General features: G+C 41.3%; 3 protein-coding genes across 3 annotated transcripts; 2 read left to right on the forward strand and 1 right to left on the reverse strand.

The window, feature by feature from the left end:
* The first annotated feature begins 23 nt into the window (after nucleotides 1-23).
* On the forward strand, nucleotides 24-675 carry LOC6032212 (39S ribosomal protein L41, mitochondrial). Its single transcript, XM_001842800.2, has one exon. It carries the CDS (start codon nucleotides 150-152, stop codon nucleotides 627-629), a length of 480 nt encoding a protein of 159 aa, XP_001842852.1. The 5' UTR covers nucleotides 24-149; the 3' UTR covers nucleotides 630-675.
* LOC119769871 (osteocalcin 2) lies at nucleotides 642-1,622 on the reverse strand. Its single transcript, XM_038263615.1, has 2 exons — nucleotides 839-1,622; nucleotides 642-781 (listed from the first exon to the last, which is right to left on the reverse strand). Exons 1-2 carry the CDS (start codon nucleotides 1,484-1,486, stop codon nucleotides 710-712), a joined length of 720 nt encoding a protein of 239 aa, XP_038119543.1. The 5' UTR covers nucleotides 1,487-1,622; the 3' UTR covers nucleotides 642-709.
* Nucleotides 1,623-5,951: 4,329 nt separating this feature from the next.
* Nucleotides 5,952-26,710, forward strand: LOC6032216. The gene is made up of 11 exons (XM_038265638.1): nucleotides 5,952-6,098; nucleotides 6,547-7,011; nucleotides 13,698-13,823; nucleotides 13,906-14,091; nucleotides 14,148-14,312; nucleotides 14,379-15,207; nucleotides 21,118-21,439; nucleotides 21,507-21,772; nucleotides 21,833-24,403; nucleotides 24,471-24,908; nucleotides 25,135-26,710. Exons 2-11 carry the CDS (start codon nucleotides 6,820-6,822, stop codon nucleotides 25,683-25,685), a joined length of 5,646 nt encoding a protein of 1,881 aa, XP_038121566.1. The 5' UTR covers nucleotides 5,952-6,098; nucleotides 6,547-6,819; the 3' UTR covers nucleotides 25,686-26,710.
* Nucleotides 26,711-26,869: the final 159 nt, after the last annotated feature.

Below are 26,869 nucleotides of genomic sequence, written 5' to 3' on the forward strand. Positions count from 1 at the left end.
TTTTCATTCGGTAAAATGGAAAATGTCGTTCGGTAAAATGTGTTACGTCATCTCAAACGTCAATTCGTGTGCCGAAAATGAGGCAGTCGTAAACAAACTTCAGTGAACTTTTTCAAAATTTCTTTGATTTTTCAAACTCCACACCCAAAATGTTCAACATAATCCGGCGCGGCATCAGCATGTCGACGGTCGCCGCCGGCAAGCACAACTTCCGCAAGTTTCTGCTGTACAACAAGCGTGGCACGCGCATCTTCAAGAAGCTGCGTGCCGCCAACCCGGACCAGTACCCGGACATGCCGGTGGACAAGCGGGGAGTGCGCGACACCGGCGTCACCACGGCCGATGGGCGGTACGTGGAAATTGCGGCCAAAATTCCCGAGCTGATCGTGCCCAACCTGGAGGGGTGCAAGTTTAAGCCGTACGTATCGTATCGGGCGCCGGATGTAATCCAGTCAGAGTTTACCAGCCAGGATCTGTACAATGCGATCTACGCCCAGAAGGTGATTGACGATTTCAAGAGTGGAGCGCTGGAGGAGGATGGTTCGCCGAAGGCTCCGTCCGCGGAGGAAACGCTCAGTCCCGAGGAGGCTTGGACAAGGGCGCGCAAAACTGGGTCGGATATTTTTTAACGGAACACGGCGTTCAATGTAGATTAAATGTTTATTCTAGATCATAGAAGGGAGCCTTAATTTACCGATGACCGTCCAAATTAAGCCATCTGTCTGTACGCCATTAGCTTGCGAACCCAGCGGGTCATCCTTTCGTCGTCGTTTCCGAAAAACTGTAAGAAATAACAAGATTAGACAAAAAACATTTAAATCACACCTAAAAATCCTACATTGGGATGAAACAGCGGATCTTCCGCCTCGGCTTCCTCCGCCTTCGGTATCTTAATCGTCTGCGAGGCCAAATCAATCACAATACTCCCCGGAGCACCTGCACTGGCCGCCGCCGCAGGCTTCCTCGAGGAGACGAACGCCTGCGGGACAAACCCGTCCTCGTCCAGCATCGCCAGTGCCGTCGCCTTGTCCTGCTGCTGATCGGGCCGATCTTCCATCGACTTAAACACAAATTCCTTCTCCTTCTTCGATCCCCCCGACGAGCTGCTAGAGCTGGAACTGGACGAATCCGACGAGCTGCTGCTACTACTGCTCGAACTGCTGCTGACCCGCTTTCTCGAGTGACGTTCCCTCGAAGCGGACCGGTTCCGGCTGCTATGATGCTCCCTGCCGCTAGGTTCCTTCGAGTGGCTCTTGTGATGCCGGTGGCTACTCGAGCTGCTGCTGCCGCCGCCGTGATGATGGCGCGAGGATGCATGTCGGGAAGAGGACGAAGAGCTGGTTACGGCGAAACGTGATTTGGACGATCGGTCCTCCCGGTACGAGTACGAAGATCCGCCGCCGTCTCGGCGGCTGCTGCTCGAGTGATACTTGTCTCTGTCGCGGGACTTGGAGCGGGAGCGGCGACGAGAGTAGGAACGGGGCATTGCTGAACTGTTTTAAAAAAAACCTGTAAATTTTAATGTAATTGGGAGTTTTTTTTTAACGATTTTTATAGACAATTTAAATTGGGCAAACAATCAAGCTTGAAAACTTCAGTTCTATTTTGATTATTTTGTTTCGCACGTTTTGACAGATTTCTTGATGCCGGTGTTGGTCATTTTACCGCACGGAAATTGTACCGACAAATTTTGATGCTGCATGCTTTCAGGGTTGTCGCAATTTTTGAGAAAAATATAAAAAATAATTTAAAGTTTTTGAAATATTTTGGATTTACCAAAAAATATATTTTTCATGTTGTATAATTTTTAAATTTTAGATTTTAAACAATATTATATAATTTTTATAACTCAATGGTTAAAAAAATATTTTGAACTTTTGAATGTATTTATTTTAGTTTTCTATTAATTTTACATTAAATGTAAAAGCTTTAAGAACTTTCATGATTTATTTTCATAAATACTTTTATTTTTATATACTTTTATTTCAAGAATTTTATTATATTAGATACAATTTGTGAGCGAGTTGTGGCGCACAGCAACTAGTGTCCAGGGCATTTGTGGAAATACAATGACCCATCCCAGAGGGTCCCGGAGTACCAAACCTTCTTAGCATGGTGCTCCCAGCGAATACAACCAAATCTCGGAGTGTATGGTGGTGTGTCCCCACGCTTCTTCCCTCCCCTGTCAATTCAGAATTGTGTTGTTGTTTGAACACTCCGTGCTCAAACTCAACCCACTTCATCGAATCATCCCAGTCAAATCAATCCGAATTCTGAAACGGAATCTAATTAGAAACGTATACAAATTCCGTTTCAAACGCAACAACCGGTTCCATGTTCGAACCGGTTGTTGCGTTTGAAACGGAATTTGTATACGTTTCTAATTAGATTCCGTTTCAGAATTCGGATTGATTTGACTGGGATGTCTCTGCGATACGAATTTGGCCGCTTTAACGCTTGTGATGTTTCAATGCATTCTAATGTAATGGCGCACTACAAAATTTTGGTAAATTTTTAATTCAAAGTAGGCTACTTTTGTCATTACAGTAATATTTTTGTGTGTGTAGGGTATATGACCTAGAAATATTATTTGTTTTTGAAACATAATTTTAAAAAATCTCATAATTTAAAGGCATTTCTAGTAAAACAGATTTCATATAAAATGTGAAAACTTTTGATTCATTCTTTATTTATATGTATTATATTAAAAAGCTTATATAAATAATTAACTAAGTATTGACATAAATGATTTTCTTAAAAATTATATTAGCAACCTAAGTGATGGTAAGTTCGAAGTAAAAATAATGTTTGAAAACCTCAAATCTGCTTTTACCAAGACAAACTATGACTATCAAAGGCACCCTGGTATTCAAACAAAGATTTTTTCAAATATTACATTGTTTTTAAAGTTTAACATGTAGTTAAACTTTTTGTCAAGAAACTGTAAAGTTTAACATGACAGATGAGAAAGTTTCACACCAAGTTACAAGCTATAATCTCCCTTTAAAATTTCTTGATTGTTTAATAATATTTGAACATTGTAACTTGTTATGTATCTGTGTCATTCATTTAATTTTAAGATAAGGTGTTTTTATTGCGAGTAATAACGGGTTGTCTTTTATGTTCTAATGCTTGAACAATTAGGTTGTAAGAATATGCAAATTGTAAATAGGACAGGGACCTACTAAAGATGCGTGAGTTTCCATTCAATATGATTGAAACACGTTTTCAAATTCAAATCCATTGTTTCATCATAATTGTTTGATTTCTGAAATAAATATTTTCCAAATTATAATCGTGGATAGGCCCTTTGGTTTATCAAACCGAGTTTTTGTAAGTGTGCGTGTTGCCGCCGCACGCCGCAATTCGAGTTGTCCAAATTTCAACCAATCAGAGTGTGGGTCCAAAATAGGTTCAGCGATGTCTCCAAAATACATTCAATAAGTCCAAAAAGCATCCAAAAAATGTTTTACTTGAAATGCTTATTACAATGGAATGGTTAAATTATTTTAAATTTTCAATAGTACACTTTGTTAAGCATAAATTAAGGCACAAAACAATCCTGAAACGAGCCAAATTAGTTAGACCGTTCCTGAGAACTATGTGAAATATGTTGACGCTTTGCATAGTAGGTCCAAAATAGAGCCATATAAATAGTAGTGCGGTTGTCAAAATCGCTATCTCTGACTCTCTCACTCCACTGACACTGGCATTGTTTATGTTTTGTTTTTCCTGGCACGGTCCATTGTTCGTGTGTTATTGTTTTGGTTTTAGTGGCACGGAGTCATGCACTCACACTCATGCAAAGCAAGATGGCGAGTACCTATGATATACAGCCTTGCATCCCAGTCAACTCAATCGGAATTCTGAAACGGAATTCAATTCGAATCGTTTACGCATTATGTTTTAGGACTGGTATGCTCTTCAGGCTAGTATGCAGATCGGAAGGAAAGGGGTCAAGAAACAGCTTTACGAACGGCAGAACAAAGGAGAGGGAGCGATTTCTTGGGGCTTTTCTTCACCCTCTCTGACTTGCTTGCGCTGCCGCTGCTGCCCATTTGAATTTTTTCTTGACCGATTACTTCCGAAGTGCGTACCTTACATTAAACGAAACATCCGGTGCGTACACACACTCAAAGTAAAAAGTATCCTTTTTTCAAGTTCACCCGTCGTCACCCTTTAAAAGGGTATCGAAAATGTACTGAATTTGACATACCCTTTTGAAAGGGTGACGCCACAGAGTAACCCAGAGGGAGCACTGGCATTTAATTTATGGTTGCGTTACGCGGTACATCGCGGTACATCGCCCCTTCAGCAAAATTTTGCTTATAGTAGGCAAACTGACGTTCAAGGCGTTACTTTATTTCACAGCTACTTGATGACGTCTATAAGTTGTCATAAATTTTCAAGTTCCCAAAATCAACAAATATCGTTTTCTGGTTACCATGTTTACCTCGTACTGTTGCAAGTAATGCTGCGCCAAGGAAAAGTGTCTGGATGTTCCATATCGAGCAGATTACTACCCGTCGTGGAATCAAAGAATAAGTGCCGGGCGGCCAGCTCGAACAAGTGTAAGTATAGCTTTTACATGACCTGGGCCCATTGTCGAGCTGATCCTGTCTGTCTGTCTGTGTTCTCCGGTGTTGGCACTCAGCTTCAACAAGAAATTATTGAATCCATCAACGATAACACCACCGAGACACCACCACTTCCATAATCAGAAACCGACCTGCGGCCGCCATTCAATGAAAGGACCATTTATCATTTTTATTTTTCCTGAAGATTCACATCTGGAAAAACCTGGGAACCTCTCCAAGAATACAGATTGAAAAAAAAAATATATTTTTCAGTTATGATTCACAAAAAAATACTTGAATCGAAGAAAATACAAGCACAAAACAGGGATTTATGTTTGAAGCAAACAATAAGTTATTTAAACTTTTGGTATGATTCGTCGGCCCAATCATTGCCCTCAGATCTAATAGCACTGCACAAATTTGAAGGCAACGACTGGTAAAAGCTGGACATGACTTTTCTGGCTTTCGCTGATGTCACAGTACGAACGTGGCCAATCCGAACTTCGGGTTTCAACCCCAACAGCATACTTTTGCTTCACTGCCATTTTTGAGTCGACGGTTCTGGGGAACACTGCAGTCAAAGATCAAAATTTTCTTGTTCTGACTCAGTTGTCAAAACAAACAAATTGTTGCAAAAAACCTTAGTTTACCTTGATGAAAATTTTTCTTCAGCAGACCCGTAACGCTGAAAACATAACGCCTTGAGCCGCTATGATTCCAAAGGGTATAGAGTAACGGAGCCAACAATTTTAATGACTTGGAGTGTGCTCTCTGGATTACTCTGTGGTGACGCCGGGTGAACTTTAAAAAAGGATAGAACGAGGGATAGAAAGTATCCTTTTAGAGGATTAAAAGTACCCTTTTGAGGGATACTTCTGACTTTGAGTGCAGAATCGGTTGTGTCGTTTGAAACGGAATATGTAAACGATTCGAATCAAGATTCGTATTGAATTCCGTTTCAAAATTTTGCTTGACAGTTCGTTCTATGGGGTCACACAGGGTCTCAGTTGATTCATCAATCACAGGTAAATTTGTTTTATTTTTCGATACCTATTGCGCCCAAATATAAAAAGCGATCAGAAATTGTTCTCTGACGTGCTTTGTATGGCTGTATGCTAAAGTATACTTTCATCTTTCTGACCCAATTTATTTAAAACTGCGAAATTTTTTGTCTTGTCATGTTTTTTTTAAATATTCACATTTTAGTTTTAATTTAAATAACTCAAGCGAAACTTTCGTAAAATTTCAAAAATAGTTTAACCCAAATTTGAGTTATCAAAGAATAAGCGTGCACGCGCAGTCAGAATTCTACCGACAGCTCGCTGGCAGCCCTGCCGGCGCCCTTTTTCGGCATTTTCCCGAGCCGAGTCGACATTCGCATCGCAGTCGATCAAGCAATTTCCAACAGTGCTCAAGATGAAACGCACGCGAATTTCGTACGTGCAGTGAAAAAACGTTGAAAAGCTAGTGAAAATGTGCTGAAACCGTCGGAAAAGCAGCGCATTTTGTTCCCCAGCAAAGGTACGTCCCGTGGGTGGTGGAAAATTGTGGATGCCGATGATTTTGGGGCGGAAATTTGGCCGAAATCTGGAGGTCCCGCTGACCGTGACTCATTTTTTTTTTCCTGTGTCGAACTTGGCAAAGATGGCGGAGCGCTGGGTCGAGTCGTCGGTCGTCGCCAACGTCGATGATTTTTTTTTTTCGTTTGATGGAGGGAGTGTGTTTTTGTCTGTTTGTGAGCAACTTTTGAAACGTTTGCAGTTTTTGGTGTGTCAGGTTTTTGTTGTGCAATTTCATGGTTTGGCAATGAAAATTTGAGTTGTTGACATAATTTTCTGTGTTTCGATCGATTTGTGAAATTGTTATGCAAGCTTAATAGCGATGCTGAAGAAAACGTTTAATTGCGAAATTGTGATGTTCTATTTAAATCGATAGCTAAACGTATTTTAATCATTTTTCCGTTTTTCAGCTCCAATTCGTGGAAGATTTCATCGAGCAACGTTAGCAGCTGTTCCCGAGAGTAAACACAACCTTCGGCGGCAGCTGAAGCAGAAGTAACTTCATCAAAGCAAAAAAAAAGAAGAAGATTAGTGTGAGTGAGTGCGAGAGAGTGTGTTAAGTTCGTGGCTGGAGCGCGCGCAGAGCTCAGTGTGCGTTCAGTTCCGTCCGCGCGGCCACACAGGTGGGAGCAGTTTTAGTGAGTCTCTCGGTTCGTCGGAAAAGAGTGCGGTAGTGTGCAATCATGGCGGCTGCCACCCTGGACCAGGCTGCCGTGGATAAGCGGGCCCGGGAAATCGAGACCGAGTATCTGTCCAGCTTGGCGGATCTGAACGTCAACAGCAAGCCGCTCATCAACATGCTGACCATCCTGGCCGAGGAGAACCTCGACTACGCCCCGATCATCGTGAACGCCGTCGAGAAGCATCTGTCCCAGGTTTATACTCTTCCCTCTCAAATAACCATTATCACGTATTTATCACACGACCATTTTGGGCCCACCCCAAAAGAGCCATACACTCTAGTTCTAGTCACGTTGAGCCTGTCGAACAAAACGGCATCAATATCAAGTAAACCAATCAGTCACACAACTGCTGATAAAACAGCAAGTTAGCAGGAGAAAAAAAAAGAGCAAACGTGTCAACGCGACCGTTTGCGTTTGAATCGTGTTGTAATAAGAAGAAAAACAAAACAACGGCCACGAAAATTCCCCCAACTCCCCATCGGTAGTGTGTGATGAACAGGTTTCGTTTCGTCGAAAGTACTGCACTTGTTTGTGCGGGGTTTCCTCCCTTCACGCCAAGTCAAGAACTCAGAATTGCGAGCTACTTTCACCATAGCCGCGCGTCCTCTTTTAGGCACGTTCTGTTTAAAAAGTTCCTTTCTCTTTGCTAAAAGCTGCCCCGCGTTGACTTGTCGTGAACAAAAGTTTACGGCTTTATCCGTTAGTTCAAGGAATCATGACCGTCGTTGGCATTGAAAACAAAACACATGGTTGCAAAGCTGCTGCAAACTTCCATTTTAAAAGGGTGCTCATCAGCAGCAACCTCGACTGCCAGCTGAACTGTAACTAACGTAGCGATTTCGATCAGCAGCAATTAAAATCCGCGCGCAATAAACCTGCTCATCGCACACAACAAACCAAAAGACTGATTACATATTAAAAATACTCGTGCTGTGATTCTATTTATATATTGATATTAACCTTTTACAAAACAGTAAAACGTTTTTCGCTAAGAATAAGATTTAAAAAAGCATATTTCTAACGAAACGAAACAAAAAAAAACGCAGTGTTTCACAGCTTACAAATGCTCTATTCCGGGTGAAACAAACGGGTGCCAATAATAAACCATTTGTAATCGAAACCTCTTTCAATTGATCACAAGAACACATTCATCAAACTGTTGTTTATTTTTGCACAAACTTTCATTATTATTTTACCTACTTTTCAATTTCTGTTTATCGGAATGGTTTATTGCTCGCGCTTCAAAGGGGGGCAAATGTGCCTTCTTGTCGGTCTTCTCGTTCTCGATTTTTGGAGGTTGCACTGAAAACCAGCTAATCAAAAAATTCGCGGAAAATAAAGCACATAAAATTTTTAAAAATTAAACTCAAACTGTAAAAATAGACGAACAAACAGTCACATTCTAAAGGAAATGAGTGATAAGGAAGGTAACTGTTTATTGCTCTCGATTTCTCAACGACACCAGCCTAGATATCCAGAGTCGTATCCACTCAGCAAATCGCGCCTTTTTTGGATTACGGAAAACCAGGAAATCTGACACAGTGCAACGTGTCGCGAAGCTGACTTTGCTGATTATAAAGATGGCCCTTTATGGCCACTAGACCTAGACACTGCGGCAAAAAGACGAACGAGCCCTTGGAGTGTTCGAACGAAACGATCTACCATGGAGTACGTACACCCCAGAACGAATGGAGAAGGTGCATAAACCATGAACGCTTTGCTTGGAGAACCAATCATCGTCACTCTGATTCGGGATTATCGAGAGGCTCCGGTGGGCCGGAGAGCCGTCCTGTCAGGATGTCCTTCTAACGCGCGATCAGATGGCAGCACAGCTAGACATTGAGGCGGACCTGCACCCTAAGAGAACATGAAACAAACTTCTGTGCCAGTGTATAAGCCGGCTTAGATCAAGTTGTGAATACGAATGCCGATGGGACTCAAGTGATTATGGAACTCAAGGCGTCTGGGGATGCGATGTCGGCGGATGTTAGGCAAGCTCAACTCGTTCAAGGCATAATGATCGAAGATAACGGAAGCTTACTGCAGGATTTTTTTGCATTTTGTTGCAAAATGAATCTAAAGGACTGTTTTGCATCTTCGCTAGAGGGGACGTGATGAACCAAAACAGGGTGACCACTCAAGTCGAAATTCGTCAAAATCCACAAAAAATAATCGACAAAAAGAGATATTGTTATATTCGTTGGGAACCTTATTTTACTTTGTACATACATAAATAAATGTAGACTTTCTGTCTTGAAAACTTTCCTTAACCCTTCAACGCCCATGGTAGCACCAGTGCACTAAAACTTTGAGATCGAATTTCTTGGAAATGTGACAATATTTTCAACTGCTTCTTTTGGCACATGCGTTTCTTAAAATATAATCTAAATTCTGGCGAGAGCACTTTTGGGCATGCGTAAAACAAAATTTCTTGAAGGCTGATTTTTCAAAATGCGATAAAATCAATAGTTGTATGACAAATAAGTTTGAAACAGTCAGAACTAATGAAATGCAAGTTTTAGTTATTCTTGGACTTGTATGGGAATAGCATCGAATTATTGAAGGAAGTTTATCTAGTTTTATTAAACGTTCAGCAATGAACAAATAGTAACAATACGGATGTTAGAGGTAGTGCCAATCTCCTTTATCAATTTTACATAAATTTTAGGCATGAAATCTTGTTTTTGTGGAGGTAGAGCTTATCCCAGTACAGAAAAAAGTTCCTTATTTTCCTTGCACTAATGCACCACTTCAAATTTAAAATTTTTGCACGGATTCAATGCTTTGGCCCAAAGTAAAGCTATTCCCACGATATTGGACCCATTCACTATTTTTAAGACTGATGAAATGCTGAAGGTTGAAATTCTAATTTTTTTTGCCATTTTAATCTATTTGAGATTGAAAGACCTGTTGAACAATCAAGGTAATGTGTCTAATATTGTGACCAGCGTACACTTATTTTTTTTCTGTTTTACTAGTAGTTTTTTTAGTTATTGGTTAACTTGAGTTTTGCAATAGTCTTGTGTCGTCAATATTTTACTTGTTACAAGTAAATCCATGAAGGCAAGCCAAGTTCGTATGTTTCCGGGAGAGTACAAATAGCTTAGCCCAGATAAAATTTAAAAAAAAATATTTTCAACAGTAAAAAACGTTACTTAATCGACCTTTAGGTGGTTGGTGCCTTCCTCGCATATTTTTATCAAAATATCTGTGTTCCGGCCTCAAAAAAAGTTCATTAAAAAAAACTAAAGTACTTATAACTTTTGATAGGGTCATAGATCTTCAATCTTTTGGGCTTGTTGGAAAGGTCTTTTGATTACCTATCCAACGATGGATCGCATGAAAGATCCGGACAATTTTTTCATCAAAATATTTGAGATCCGGCCTCAAAAAAGTGTATAAATAACACTTAAGTGCTCATAACTTTTGATGGTCAGATCTCCAATCTTTTGAACGCGTTGGAAAGGTCTTTCAATTACCTTTCTAAGAATATATAGCATATTGAGTTTTCTTACAAAAACCACCCTTTTTTACAATATTTCAAACTCTAGCCAAGTCGTTTTTTTAGCATAACTTTTGAAGTACTTTTCTAATCTTTATAATACTAACTAGGGTCCTGTGGGATCTCAAGACAGATCGAATAAGACCAAAACGGTTCAGCCAGTCTGGAGATAATCGTGTGCATATTTTTCGGTTCACAGACTCACATTCAGACACACGCACAGACATTTGTTCAGAATTTGATTCTGAGTCGATAGGTATACGTGAAGGTGGGTCTACGAGGTCAAATAAAGAAGCTCATTTTTCGAGTGATTTTATCGATTTTATAGCCTTTTCTCATTGAGGTGAGGAAGGCAAAACATGCCACTTTTTGCTTTAACTCTCTACAACCTAACCCCGGATTTAGACGGGCTTCGATCTAACAAATCGCCAAAAATCAATTTCCCAACCGATTTTTGATCTTTAAAAAGCATTGTCAACTTTGGTTGTGTTTTTTACAAACATTTCCTATATTTTCAGTAAAAAGAAGTATGCAGTAATTTTTGTAGTGTCCCAGACTATGCCTCTACGATTTTTTTTGCAATTTCAATGATGATGGTGCGATTCTATAGCAGAAAATGTGAAAAAAATAGATAGGCGAAATGTAATTACATTAGGTGGTAGAGTAGGCCAAATACTATCAAAAATAAACATAAACTAAACAAGATAAATGCAAATTAAAATACTAAAAATGAAACAAGAAAAACATAAAACAAGAGAAGTAAAGTTTTTCGTAGAACAAAAGTTGCTCAAAATGACCTCCTGAACACGAGAAAAATAAATATTTCCGAAAAAAAAATTTGGGCAGTAGAGGGTTTAAATTTCAAGAAAAAAAATTGCGAAAACTTTGGGAAAAAGTTCCGAATTCGTGATGTTTTTTTTTTTCGGAAATATAGCTTTTTTTAACTCATTTCTATTATTGGCTTTTCAGAACTTCTTGGTATTGAATTACAGCTTTCATTTATTTTTGAGTCAAAGTATTAAATAACTCAGATAAAAATGAGCAAGCAACTCTTTTTTGTTGACATATCTTTAGCGACATTGTTTGAATAGCGACAAACCGCAAAAGTGACGAGAACAGGTCAAAAAGCTTAGCATGACGAAAATGGGTTTATTTCCCCGTATTTTTGATTGGTCATAATTCGATTATTCGAAGTCCCATACAAACCTTCGGATAATAGAACTTCGGAATCCCGTATATGAAAATGGGTAAACAAGTGTGAAAAATGTTTGTTTTTCATTATTGAGAACAAAAATCCACAATGAAATATAATCTGAAAGTTCTTTGTTTAAACTTACAAAATAAATTCAAACATTTTTTATTTAGGCTGTCATAATAACGTGTTGATATTTTATCTTAAAAAAATAAGATTAGCGAGGTCTAAGTCTACAACTTATTTTATTTATAATTAAAATATGAATATTTTTACATGACTTTCTCTAAAAAAAACTTAAATTTGTTATCATGTTTCCAGCGTATTTTGAAAATAAATTAAATTGAGAAAAAAATTAATTAAATTTAAAATTTCAAATGAAGGCCACGTGATTTATGCATGAAAAACCGACATTAGGGATACCCCCTGATTCGATTCCTTAGGCAAACTGTGAAAATTTGTGAGCGAAATCGGTTTAAGGTCGTTTTTTATCGTTGAAGTTTGTGAAAAAAAAAACAAGTTTTCATACTAAAACGTCCTTTTTAAATCATTAAGGGGTTACATACATGCAGAAAATCTAAATTTTTCATATTTCCGAATATTCATTAAATCCTTTAAAAAGATGAATTCCTGCAAGTTTCATGAAGATATGCAATGTTTTAAGTGAGTAGAAGACGATTTAAGTTTAAAGTTCTGCCATGCGCAAAGCGAACTGTCAAACTTTGTGAACGTTTTTCTCGGAACACCGAGTTGATTTACGGGTGCCACGATATCTCAAGATTGGTTGGACCAAATTGGCTGAAATTTGGGGTGAAGACTCTCAAGACATATCCCGTGTGCATGACGAAGCCCGATTTTTAAATTTTTGCTTTTTTTAAAAATACAAAAAATCAAAACCGGACGATTTTTAATTTGAAAAACACAAAAATATTTTTATCTTTTTTTAAAAGAAACTTTTTGAAAATCGGCCTTCTTCATGCACACGGGACCGGTTTAATAAGTCTTCACAAAAATGTTGAGCCGATTTGGTCGAAGCAGTGTTGAGATATCGTGACACTCGTTGTTTGAATCTGCTAACTTCAAATAGCCTATACCTCGGCAATGATGCAACGAAATGTCTTCAAATTTATGTTGATAATAGTTAAAAATGTTTATGTTAAAGTCCTGAAAACAAATTTAAAAAAAGTTTGCGTGTGTGCCCTTGACATGTTTGCCGATTTACATGTATGTAACCCCTTAATAACTCATTAGGGTAAACTCGAATTGTTTTGCGGTCTTCGACAAAGTTGTTTGTCATAAAATTTTACATAAGAATCTCACACATGACAATGATCCGATACATTTGAAACCACTTTATAAATGAATTTTGAAATTTTTGCTCCTCCCCATACATTTTTTCGATTTTTTTCAAACAAACTTCAACAATGAAAAGCGGTCCTTAACCGATTTGGCTCAACATTGGCACAGTTACTTATTTTTTACTCAAAGAATCGAGCCAAGTGGGTATCACTTACGATTTTCCAAAATTTAAATTTTCTCTTGTAACCCTACTGGTACCTGGTCTTATCTCTTTTATAGCAGTTTTTGAGTTCATATCATTCTTTGGGTACGAACGCCTCCGTTTAAGGTTCTTGAAAAGTTGAGAATTGGAAAATGGGATTTGAGTGGTTACCCTGCATTTTTAAACAAAGCTATTATTCAATCGATGTTCGATAAATTGAAGAATTATTCACTTCAAATACTTTCTATAGTTAATATGTGCGTCCTTTAAACTACTACAAAACAATGGAAATTCGATTTGAGTTAAAGAAAATATAACGTCACATTTACACATGCAGTAAGAAGCGTTTAAAAACAATGCCTCAAATCTGAGAGGTGGTGCAATTGAGGGTTAGGGGACTCGCTGTTAAATTAAAACTTGGAGCAAGATTACTCCCCTTTACTTTAGATAGCGAGTAAAAAATCTTTAAAAAATAATCCTTAAACTATCGATCTATGTGCGTGCGTGTGAAGTTGTTCGTCTCGATCTGACGCGTGAGCTGTCGTTTGCTTGTTCGTGATGGCAAGGAAATCACTACTCTTCTCCCGTGTGCTCGGCACAGCACAGCGGACGACACGGTAATGTGGTCGAAATTGCTTCAATCTTTATACCCCCGTTTTTTGCTTTTGCCCCGTCAAATCTAGGTTCAGCCGGAGGTCAAGCTACCGATCCTGTACCTCATCGATTCGATCGTCAAGAACGTCGGCAAGCAGTACCAGTCGCTGTTCAGTCAGGTCATCGTAAGCACCTTCTGCGGGGTGTTTGAAACGGTAAGTCCTCGTACTCGACATCTTGCTGAATGTGTGCGTAGCAAACTAAAGACGCTTTCTGTTTTATTTGCCCCCCCCACAGGTGAACGAGCGGGTCCGCGAGAAAATGTTCAGTCTGCGCCAGACGTGGAACGAGGTGTTCCCTCAGTCCAAGCTGTACGCGCTGGACATCAAGATCAACTCGATCGACCCGGGTTGGCCGATTACGGCACAGCTAAAGCCCAAGTCGCCGGCCATCCACGTGAACCCGATGTTTCTCAAGAACAAGGTAGGTGGTTCGACGTTTGCAATGTGCATGTTTAACGTTCTCGGTTCGTTCCACAGGTTCCCGAGCCAAACCTGGACATGCAACAGCAGCTTCGCGACAAGCAGCGCGAGCTGTTGGAACTACAGGCCCGAAAGCTCGAGCTGGAACTGATTGCCACAAAGAAGCGCATCGAAGAGCAAGAGAAGCAACTGGTGCTGCAAACGGCCAGTGTTTCCAAAGAGGTTAGTTGTTGTTAAACTTGCCGTGAATGTCATTTTAATTGTGTGTTCTTTTCTTTATTCTTGCAGCCTGCTTCAGAGCTCAAACGACCGGCAAGTGCGGTTGTTCAACCTGCCGCCACAGTTCCTAACCCCCGAGGTCGTATTTTGCCCCCGAACCAGGGAATGATCAACCTGGTCAAATCGCGCGACCCCCGTTTGGCGCGCCGTAACGCTGGCCTTGGCGTACCATCGGCGGCCACTGCCGGCGTGAGCTCGACCGTCGTCGCTGGCGTACAGATTCCTGCCCAGCCGGACAGCGGACGCCTCGGTCGCATACCGAAACGGGTCGATCCACGGCTGAAGGCCCAGCAAGCGGACGCCGATCGGAAGAAAGTAACCAGTACAACCACCAGCGGTGGCCCCTCGCTGAAATCGCGGGCCGAGTACGACCCCACAAAGAAGCGAGATCGCAAGGATGACGCCCGACTCGGAAAGACCAGCTCGCTCAAATCGTCTTCGTCCGAGAATAAGAAAAAGTCCTCCTCCGAGTCGTCTCCTTCGAAGAGTCCGTCTTCCAAGAAAAAGTCATCTTCGGCTGAGAAGTCGCCGTCGCGTAGCGAAAAGAGTTCGCCCAAGTCACGCGAAAGCAGCAGCAGCAAGCACAACAAGATCTCCAGCAGCAGCAGCAGCAGCGAAAGCATCAAAAGTGCCACCCGCCGTCCCCGGGAATCGTCCAAGAGTCCCAACCGTAACGCTTCACCGGCGGCCAACTTCGAAAGCCTGGTGGTGCCGATCACCAACGAGTCGAAAGATGTCGATCTCCGCGTGCTGCTGCCGGAGAAGAAGCTGAAGCTAGACCACCAACACCACCATCAACAGGCAAACTTAGTTATGAAACCCGTGGCCGGCGATCAAAGTAAGAGTGAACACCATTTACTACCTTCACTATCTACTCTAAGTTCTAGTGTGCAAAAGGCGTGCGTGGCCACGTGGCCAGGTCGATCGATCTGGCCGGCGTTGGTGGTGCAAGTTGTCCGCTCGCCGCGAACGTTGCTTTCGTGCCATTTCGTGTGGTTGTCCGAAATAATGCCAGTATTGCCGAGTGGCGGCGGTCGTCGTTTCCACACCAATAGCATACATAAGACTAGAGCATTAACACGACCTTTGAAACTATGGCCAAATAAAAGCAGTTTTGATTGTGCGAATACACACCAAAGAGGGCGTTTGGAGCAAATTGTAGTTTTTCTTTCCGCCTCTTTTTTGATATATAAATATATTGTGGACTTATTTCTCTCTGTCTCTCTCTCGAGTTCTACAACACACACCTCTTCTAGTTTTGCCGTTCCCATGTGTTGCGAGTGTTTATGTTCACGTGTGTGTTTGTGTGGGTGGGCGCGATATTCGAAATTGTGTTGTGTTCTTTTTTTCACGGTACTTGCTCGTCTTCTTCCATGCATCGATTGTAAGTTTCGCGCTCGGAAGGTTTTTGTTGGCCGAAACAAAAAGAGCAATTCTTTGGGACTTCAAGTAAAAAATATGTTTACACCTTTTTTATTTGGCTGAAATGTTGTGAATATTTTTCCTATGACCAAAGGGCACATTTTCCCATTATAAGTTAGTCCATAGATATTTTGAAGTAGTTTTGGCAGCTTTAAGTATTTTTTTCTGCTTCTGAGGGGAACACCCGTGAAGAGTATCAAGGCCGGCATTTACAAAGCGGATTTAGTGACAGTTTATTAATAAACTTAATATTAACATGTTAAGGTTAATGTCTTGATAAGGTCCAGTTTCTGACGATACACTACCTTCCCTTTACTAATGGTACGTTCGTTTGAGGGCTAGTTCCGCACTGAGTGCCGCACTCAGAGCTGTCAAAGTGTTTGTTTGAAGAAACTCGCGCTAGTTTCGCCGCCATCTTGGAACTGAAACTCTAGTGCCGCACTCGATATTTTTTCAGTTTCATGCGAGTTCCATGCACACTGAAAAAGAATGTTCGTTTGAACCAAAACTGGCACCGACGAGTGTGGCACTCAGTGCCGCACTGGCTGTTCAAACGAACGTACCATAAGCAATCGAATCCAGAAGGGAAAAGATCACCAGTTGTGTTGGCGGCAGCGTTACCACTGGGCTACGTGGCTCGGCAATCGTGAAAAACTATTATTATCAACTCTTACATTCGAAAAGTTTAAAATATTCAAAAGTCCTAGGGATTGCACGTTATTTTCAACGCTTAATATAACCGTTAAAAATATTTCTCAAGTTTTTTGTCGCCCCTCGTTCAAAATCGGTCCGAAAAATCAAGGGTAAAAAAATAATTTTTGCGATTCCGTCGTGAAACTACTTACTTTTCCTGTCATTCTTGAACGACGAAATAGCCTACTTTCCTGTACCAAAAATAACAGAATCGAATAGCAACACTTTTCAAAATAAATGCTGAAAAGTTCTACTTTTCAGCACTCAAATGGGTGCAACTGCAACTTTTTGGTTGAACTTTTCAGCACTTGTTTCGAAAAGTAACACTTTTCAAAAAAAAATTGATTTAAACGATTTATTGACAAAATACATAAAAATTTTACATGAAATTTCACTCAATGTATGTTTTTTGGAATTGCAAAAAATGTTGTATGGAACTCGTTGCAAAACTTGATTTTTCAGCACTCTTCGTATTTATCCAACTCGGTGAACTCGGTGATAAATGTACAACTCGTGCTGAACAAATCCTCTTTTTGCAACTACTATTACAAAACTTCATGATTTAATAGAAGTCTAATAAACTAAAAACTATTTCTGGAGTTTTTTTTTTTTTTTTTGAAAAGGTCCAATGTTGGTTGGCACGGTTCCAACATTTTGATGACATAAGTTTTGCATTGTACATCAGTAAAGTTGTTTTACAATAAGGCCGTTGCAAATATTTTTCAAGGCTTATGACCCCCCCCCCTCCCCCCCCCCCAAAAGGGGGCAAAATTTTTTTTTCCAAAAAACTTCAAAATTTCCACGAAAATAGTAGTCTGAAAACTGAAAACAATGTAAAATGCATTTTTCTGCATTCATAATCATATGTAGCATGTTTGAGCTTGTTAAAAATTATTTTGAATTTTTATGAAATCCCAATGTACAGCACCGCAAAAATTTAATTTTTCGAAAAAAAAATTTTCGTCAATACTTAGATTTTTTGGAAATTAATGATGGCAAAACGACTGGACAGGTGTATAAGGAGCAATTCCAGCTCAAATCAGGAATTTTTCTGGTACTTTTGTACCCGACCCTCTCCGATTTCAATGAAAGTTTTTAGACATGTTATCCTAGGCCTATATAAGCCATTTTTGTGTATATGGAGCCAATAGTACTCGAAAATAACATTTGAGAAGGGCGTAAGGTATTTAAATATTTTTGTATTTTGCAATTTAAAAATTACTGTGTCTCGCAGCCATTGCGTCGTATCAAAAAGTGGTCCAAGACAAACTTGTAGGAAATTGGATGGGCTTTCTGAAAAAAATACCCTGAAACAAAAATACACGCCACTTCTATGAGATTTTTTGATTTTTAAGTCTAAAACTTAAATTTAAAGGTGTTGTCACGATTTTTTTTCGTTCAAAATTTTTGAGGAAATAGCCTAAGATGTTACCAAAAGACTGATGAAAACTGCAGGATGGTATGTCTCTCCTAAAAAAATACAAAAATCATTTACTAAAACTGTTTTTTTGAAAAGTGGTCTAAACGTCAAAATTTTAAAAAAACCCACAGTGAGAATCGATTCCCCAGACAATTTTACATAAAAGTCTCCATATTGACCATTGTCCTATGTCCAATCCTTGGGAAGATACAGCGGTTTTAAAAATAAAAATGATGAAAAAATGGGTTTTTTGGTGGTTTTTGGCAATTTCTATATGACAGACTTGGTTTTTCAGTCTCGTAAATATTTTTACCGGAAAGCTCGTCCAATTTCCCATAAGTTTGCCTTTGACAGCTTTTTGATTTGACTCGTTTTGATATTTACGTAAGCTAATTTATTATTCAGGTTTCTACCACACTGAAAAAAATATTCTCTTTTCAGTTATTAACAATGTAATTAAGCTTATAACTGTAAGCCCTTACATCCAATTGAAATGCTGTCAAAGGCAAACTTATGGGAAATTGGACGAGCTTTCCGGTAAAAATATTTACGAGACTGAAAAACCAAGTCTGTCATATAGAAATTGCCAAAAACCATCAAAAACCCCATTTTTTCTTCATTTTTATTTTTAAAACCGCTGTATCTTCCCAAGGATTGGACATAGGACAATGGTCAATATGGAGACTTTTATGTAAAATTTTCTGGGGAACCGATTCCCACTATGGGTTTTTTTTTTTTAAATTTTGACGTTTAGACCACTTTTCAAAAAAACAGTTTTAGTAAATGATTTTTGTATTTTTTTAGGAGAGACATACCATCCTGCATTTTTCGTCAGTCTTTTGGTAAAATCTTAGGCTATTTCCTCAAAAATTTTGAACGAAAAAAAATCGTGACAACACCTTTAAATTTAAGTTTTAGACTTAAAAATCAAAAAATCTCATAGAAGTGGCGTGTATTTTTGTTTCAGTGTATTTTTTTCAGAAAGCCCATCCAATTTCCTACAAGTTTGTCTTGGACCACTTTTGATACGACGCAATGGCTTCGAGACACAGTAATTTTTAAATTGCAAAATACAAAATATTTAAATACCTTACGCCCTTCTCAAATGTTATTTTCGAGTACTATTGGCTCCATATACACAAAAATGGCTTATATAGGCCTAGGATAACATGTCTAAAAACTTTCATTGAAATCGGAGAGGGTCGGGTACAAAAGTACCAGAAAAATTCCTGATTTGAGCTGGAATTGCTCTAAGGCATTTTACACCACTTTTTTCATTAAAATGTTGAAACCGACTTTGGTCCGAGTCGAGAGACATAAACTTAAAAAAAAATATTTGCAACGGCCTAATAAGATTTCCAAAAATCAAAAAAAAAAAATATACAAAATTTTAAATATTTTTCAGTTCATTGCACGTCTAATAATTAAAATTTAAAAGTTTAAAATAATATAGTTTTGCCCCTTATTTTTTTTTTTTTTTGTAAAAAAGATAGGAATTTAAAATATGGTTTAATCAATAAAAAACACTGGACTTTAGTAATAATTTAATTAAATTTGTAGTATAGGCCATCTGCAAAATTGAAATGATTTCATGCAAAGTTGGTCTCGTTTTTCCGAACTGTTGAGTCAAAATTGAATTTAGTAAAAATTATACAAGTGTACCATTGAATAAACATGTACAATAAATTCTAAATAATTTTGCATTTAATTGTACTAGTATTTTTCTTAAAAATATTTTTTGCATTGCCCCCTAATTGTTTGGTAAAATTTTGCGGGAAGGAGACACAAATTTCAAATAAAATGTACATTGGCCTTGATAATAATAATTTGTATTCAGTATTTTTATATACTTGTTTAACAATTTTCAAAATGGGGTATAAATCTTTATTACAATGGCATTCAAAAGCTCATTTTGGGAGTTTTTTTTTTTTTGTAAATTTTCTTTTAAAACAGTTTTGAGAATTTGGTCCTTGATCACGAATCCAAGATCGAAGTCTCCTCGTGACGGTGTGGCGGTGCGAGTTCTTTATTTTTTCTGGATTTCTACTAAGACAAGATTTTTTTTTTGTGATTTGTGGTTTAAACTGTGAAGGAAGAAATAAAAATTTAGTATCAAAGGGACTTTTGTGTAAAAACATAAACATTTTTTTCACCAAAAAATACAAAAAACAAATTTCAAAATAGCTGCTTTTTTTGCTACTGCTAATCAATGGGAGATTTAATTAGTAATTAAGTATGAATTACATGTTTTTGTAACTTTTTTTAAATGGATTCTTGATCAGGGACCAAAATTACTCCTTAAGGCAATGTTTAACGGAAATTGGAGAGGGGGCAACTGCTGTAGGAGTTGGCGGAGAATGACCCAACTAATATTGGAGGTTTAAGAAATTGTGTAAAACTTGAGAACTGTTACTTTCTCAATCAAAAATTTATACAAAATAAGGGGAATTCACTAGAATTGTACAATTTTTTCGACATTTTTAATTTAGTATTTTTGAGTGATAAAATTAAAAATGTCTGGTCACAGGGAAACTATTAACAAGGTTTCAGCCAAATAAAAAAAACAATAACAAAAAAAAACATTCTTAAAAGAATTGCTCAGTAGAGAGTCGTTTTGAACTATTATTGCGATCGAAAAATAGATTTAGTTTATACCATAAAAAAAAGATATCATGAGCTTGACCTTTGCAAACCAAAACATTATTCATATAATGTCAACATTCCCAGTGCTTGTTGCATTCCAATGCATCGATACACCCCTAATCACTATTGTTAATGCGGCCAGACCTATTTGGCAAAGCGAGGATTCGTTGATTTGGGTTGTGCTTGGGCACAGTCAGCACATCTAATAACTAGTGCGGTTGAATATTGAGAATACATGCAATGATTCAAAACGACTCTCTACGGATTTCGCTGCCACGTTTTTTAGTCAATGTTGAAAGAACAGTTATTCAGAGGATTTTGCACACACTTTAGGAGAGAGCAGCAAACACCGAAAGGATGGCCCCAAGCTGAAGACCGAAATATCCGCGTTGTCGTTAGTCCTTTATCAGTTAGTTCTTCCAAGTTTTATGTTGTTCCTCTCCCCTTAAAGTCCCCGCCAATCAAAGTTCCCCCTCGGTTAGCGCAATAGTCTGAACAAACAAAACCTTCCTTGTGCTCTCCCCCTCCTTAAAATGCCGAAAATCGCAATGTTTTACTCGAATCTTGCAGAGAAAGTGTTGGGTGAGCCGGCGCTAGACGCGAAGCCGACGATGGTCACGCAGGACATCGATCTGCGTGTTCCGCCACCGGCGCTGCTCAAAGATGTGGTCGTCGTCGCAGTTCCCGACAGCGTTTCGCCCGGCATATCAACGTCGGCGGTCGCCGAGTCGCTCGGTGGTAGCTCCGGTAGTATAGTTGAACCTACCTCGTCCACGACGGTCGATTCCCTGAGCGGTGGCGGCGCCACCTCCACCATCAAAAAGCGACCTAGCAATCACAAGTACGAGGAACAACCGGCCAGCAAGAAGAGCAAGTCGGAGAAAATCGACGTGTAAGTGTGCAAGCGCAACTTGGAATCAACACTCTTCAGACCACTGATGAAATTTGTTTCCCTTCAGGTTGTTTGGCGCCGAGGATGTGGATCTGCGCAAGCTAGCTGGTCCGTTGAATCCGGAGTCCATTTTGCCGCCACCGCCGCCGATCATTTCCACGGAACCGACGAACGTCGTCGCTGCAGCGGTCGTCGAGTTGAGTGAATCTCCTGAGCGGCAGCTGCCTTCTTCGAAGGCCGCGCTGGAAGCGGTTCGAGCGAAGATCGCCGAAGCGGCCAAGAACAAGGACCGCGACAAGCTTGGTCGGCCACTGCTGTACAACAAGCTACCGGGTAGGTTTTGTCTTTTCCGTGAGAAGTTCAGCTCGAGTTGAACGCTTTCTTCGTTTCCAGATGATCCCGCAGAACGTCGACGCTCCATCAATCAACCGAAGCCGATGGATGTGGACCTGCGGCAGCAGCAACAACAACAGCAGCAGCAGCAGCAGCTTCAGGACGAGGACAACTCCCAGGACGGCATGAACGCCAACATTAAAACCATCATCGCCCAGGCCCAGGAGCAGATGGAAAAGGGCGAGATAACCCCAGAGCAGTACAACATCCTGATGAAGCAGGTCATTCAGCTGAACGAAACGCAAAAGATTCGCCAAGCCCAGCGTATGGAATTGATGAAGCGTTCGCAGCAAGTGGGCGTTCCACAGCAGGAACCGGACGAAGTCATCCGGATTGACGACGAAAAAGCGCGCAGTCCTTTGCCGGTAGCGGAAGAGTCGACGGTGCCACCACCACCGCAAGCGGTGGTGAACGACTTCCGTGGCAAGGTTGCCCCTCTGGAGGGGCCAAACTTTGCCAATTCAACGGCGGCCGATTTGAGGCAGCGAGATCCACGTCGTCCGAGAGATGCTCGTTTCAATCCGCAACCGGTGGTGCAACCCGCACCGGCCTGGCCAAATCGTCCAGTTCAAAGCGTACCGGCACCGTCCGGTTTGATCATCAACCATCGGCCGCCAGCTCCGATGCTGAACCCGTGGGAAAAGGCGCCATTCTCGAGGATAGACCAGAACATGATTCCTCCGCCACCGATCCGGCCGCACTATCCGCCGCCCATTGGCATGAACAACATCGTGGGTGGTCCGATGCAGACAATGCTGATGCCGGGCGTGGCCAAGCTGAACGACAGCGTTCGTACGATCAACATCGACGGTATCCAGAGGGAGATCCGGTTCTACGACGACATTGCGGTCATTTTCATGAGCTGGGATGAACCGAAAGAGATCGGTTTCCAGAAGGGGTCTCGGATGGTCGTTGTCGATGATCGCGACTCGTTCGAGCTGAGCTTCAACGAATGCTACAAGTCCATCACGATCGAGGGTAAAGTTTACCAGATGAAGCTGGGTGCGCCGACGCGTGAGCTGTACATCGACAATAGCTGGTACGAGTGCTACTTTGGGGATCCCCCGTCGAACATCACCCTGGACGGCATTACGCGCGTCTTTAAGATCAGCGGACCTGCCCCGCAGGTCAAGATTGGAAACAGTCGCAACGATCTCGTGGCTGGCAAAATCAACATGATCGTCAATGCGGAAACGATCATTCCCGTGTTCCTGGACTCGCAGGTGCAAATGTTTGAAATACAGGGCACGATCCACAAACTGCAGTTTGCAGACTTTCTGTTGACGGTCATCTTGGACGATCATCCGTATCCTGTTGAGTTCGGTGGGCTGCCAAAAGTGTTCAAACTACGCGGCAAGGATTTCTACATCCGATTCACCGCAATCCCGAAGCTGGTTGTGGCCGGCCGGGTGTACATCAGGGACATGATCCGAACGCCACTACATCGTGACCTGCGGACGCCACCCCGCGACCAAAGTATGCTGCCACCGTTTATGCCTCAACTCAGCAACGTGATGCCGTCCATGTCGGGTCCACCAAATCATTTGTTCCCTGCCATCCAACAACAAGCGCCACTGATAGTTCCACCGATGGTCACCGGGCTGGACTATTTGACGAACCTTATGCCGCATTCGATCCCCGCAGCCAACGTGTCCAACAACTTGACCGGCTACCAGATTCAATCCGAGGATAAACCAGCGGCAGCACCAATCATGACAACACCGGCCATAGCTGCGCCTCCAGCGACCAACTCCGCCGCAATCCCAATCCTGCAAAACATCAACATCGACGAGCTGTACAAGAAAATCGTGGCTGCCGGAATTCTCTCCAAGAGCAACAGCGCTCCGGCCAGCACCTCGACGTCCGCCACTTCGGTCGCCAGCAAGCTGGACAAAGCCCTCGAAGAAGAGCTGGAGGAAATCGAACCGGTGTTCCTGAACAAAGCCGACCAGCTCAAGAAGCGCCAATCGGCCATCGTTTCACAGCTGTTTTGTGGAATGCAGTGCAGCAGTTGCGGCGTTCGGTTCCCGCCGGAACAAACCATGAAGTACAGCCAGCATCTGGATTGGCACTTCCGGCAGAACCGTCGCGATCGTGACTCCGCCCGGAAGGCACACTCGCGCAAGTGGTACTACGACGTGTCCGATTGGATCCAGTACGAGGAGATCGAAGACCTGGAGGAGCGCGAGAAGAACTGGTTCGAGACGCAACAAACCGAGCAGACCGAGTTCAATGGCGATGGCGATACGGGTGGGCGCAACGTGGAGTCTCCCGTGCCGAGCTGTCCGGCTGGTTCGGACGAGGCGGACAAGCGGTGCCACATGTGCCACGACGAGTTTGAGCAGTTTTACTGCGAAGACACCGAAGAATGGCACCTGCGGAACGCCACCCGGGTGGAGGAGAACACGTACCATCCGTTGTGCTACGAGGACTACAAGGCATCGCTGACGCTCGACGAGACCGCCATGAACGCTACTACCGACGATGCGGACAAGAGCAAGATCGATGACGACGTCGAGGAGGTGAAGATCAAGCAAGAGGTGATCAGCGATGCTGACGACACCGCCAGGGGTAAGTTGTTGGATGTTTGTGGAAGGTTTCAGTTGCTAATACATATGCCAATCTTAATTTCCAACAGAAATCATCATGGATGATGACGACGATGTCATTGTGTTGCCTCCGTCGAAGGAAGTCGTGACCGAAATTCCCGACGACGACGACATTGAAACGCTGGACTCGCACTCTACAGGCGAGGATGGGCGAACGCAATCGGCGGCGGGCGGTGAAGACGGTGGTTCCAGCAAATCGGCGGAACCGCAGATAATCGAGACGCGCATTGATGACGACCTTGCCATACAGGAGCCCACGATAGAGAACATTACCGTGAACGATCTGGACGAAAGCGAAGAGTTCCGCAGCGGTGGTCCAGACGACGAGGGCTCCCAAACTAGTCAACCGATCAAGGTGAAGGAGGAACCGAGGGATGAGGACGAGATCGACGAAGAGGATGCCCAGTTCGAGGACGTGGGTACGCTCGAGCAGTCGGTTATGGTGGAAGATGTTTCCAAAGACACAGGTAAGAGCACACAAACTGTTCCGTAGTAACAGTTCAGTAGGGCGAATCTGCGTTTGTAAACAAGCAGTCTATCCCCCTCTTACTTGACGTGAACTGTCACTTAAGCAAAAGGGATAGTCTGCTTGTTTACAAAGGCAGATTCGCCCTATTGAACTGTTACTACGGTGTTTTAAACTCCGTCGATTTCCAGCCGATTACTGATCGCTGTCATTTTCCCAAAAACTAGACACCGTTGACGTGGAAGCGGTTCCGTCGCCAACGCCCGCACTGGAAAGCACCAGCCAGAGTCAGCTCAAGCCATCGCTCGACGGAAACATCGAGCTGCAGGACGCACCCGCGACCAGCATCATTACGAACCGCATCAAAATCAATATCACAAAGGCAAAAACCACAAACACCTCAGCCTCAGCAGCCAGCAGCAATAGCGTAAGTTCTCACGGAGGTGGTTCTAGCATTGCGGTTCTGGTCAGCGGTGGAGGCGGCAGCGGCGGCGGCAACAACAATTACATCGACAGTCACTGCGATGACCTGCTGTACTCGAACCTGGACGACGTGCACGGCGGCGGTGACAACAGCCAGAACAGCAGCAACCAGTTGATAATGATGATGCATGAAGAAGAACTAGAAGAATCTAATAAAGGCCCGGTCACGGCGACCGAAGAAGAACCGACTGATCTTGCGTATGATTTGAAGCCGAGTCTGCACGGTATTGAATTCATCCGGCAGCCTCGCGTCGAGAACGGATTGGAACAATCCGGGCTCTGCTCTATAATGTAAGAAAGTACGTTCAACTAAACAAACCATGAATTGAATGAGTGTGCGCGAGAAGCGAAAGAGTGAAGAATCGAAGAATGATGTGAAGAAAAACAACAAAAACAAAAAAATGTGATACAATCCCTGGTTCCAGCCGGCCCCTGGAATGGTCCCCCCCCAACTAAGAGTCGGGGTGAATCGTGCGCGCTCGCTCGGGAAAGGGATAACCTTTTTTTAAGCAAACTAGAGAAATAATTACAACATCCCCCATCATCCCTTTTAGCAGTTAAGTTAGTTGTGTACTTTGAGTCATTTCAGTTTTCGAGGAAAATGTCCAACTACCTACAAAGAAACAAAAACCAAGCATCACACGAGTTTTTTTTTTAATTGAATTGAATTGAACACCTAGTCTTAAGTTTTGTAGTAGTTTTGAAGAAACATGAGTGGAAATAAAATTTAACCATTGTCCCCTTCCTCCTCAGAACTGCGGTATACGGAATAAATGTGGGTGCAAAAATACTTCGATGCAATAAAGATACCACCTGGAATTAAGTTTGCTTTCCGTAATTTGTAAACAAAGAAAGAAAATGAACTTGATTTGGGTTCGCTAGGGAAGTATTGTTATGTACATATTATTTAGTCAAATATTAGCTTTTTTAGTTGCCCTTATTTGTTGTTACCTTATTGCATTATTTAACTTTTGATTTGAATCATTTTTCAACGACGAAATACGTGCAAAATATAAGGATTGATGGTAAGAAAAAGACGCTTTTGTAGTTTTGTTTTGTATAAAATTTGAAAATAAATAAAAACATTAAAATAATAAATGTTGAAAGTTTCTTTTCTGCAAAGATATGGTAAATGTGTAATTTGAAAAGTGTAATAAATTTCGAAATAAAATAAATTAATGATAAAACTTGAATAACTTAGTGAGTTCATATGTATCGCATTTTACACGCATAACTAAATAAAAATAATCTATAAGAACACGTGTATTTTCAATGGGTTGATAGTTAATAAAGAGTTAAAGATATTAGTGCATGCAAAAATAACGGTGTTTTTAATTCTATATCACATCCATATTTTTCTTGTTCAAATTCTGACAAACCATCAAACAATTTCTGTTTATTTTTAAAAGTCGCGTGGGTTCCCGCACTAGTAACCAAAAAAACATTTCCCAATTGGGTCCCAAAACGAAGCTTAGATTG

Source organism: Culex quinquefasciatus, chromosome 3 (assembly GCF_015732765.1).
Source record: "Culex quinquefasciatus strain JHB chromosome 3, VPISU_Cqui_1.0_pri_paternal, whole genome shotgun sequence".
Lineage (NCBI taxonomy): Eukaryota > Metazoa > Arthropoda > Insecta > Diptera > Culicidae > Culex > Culex quinquefasciatus.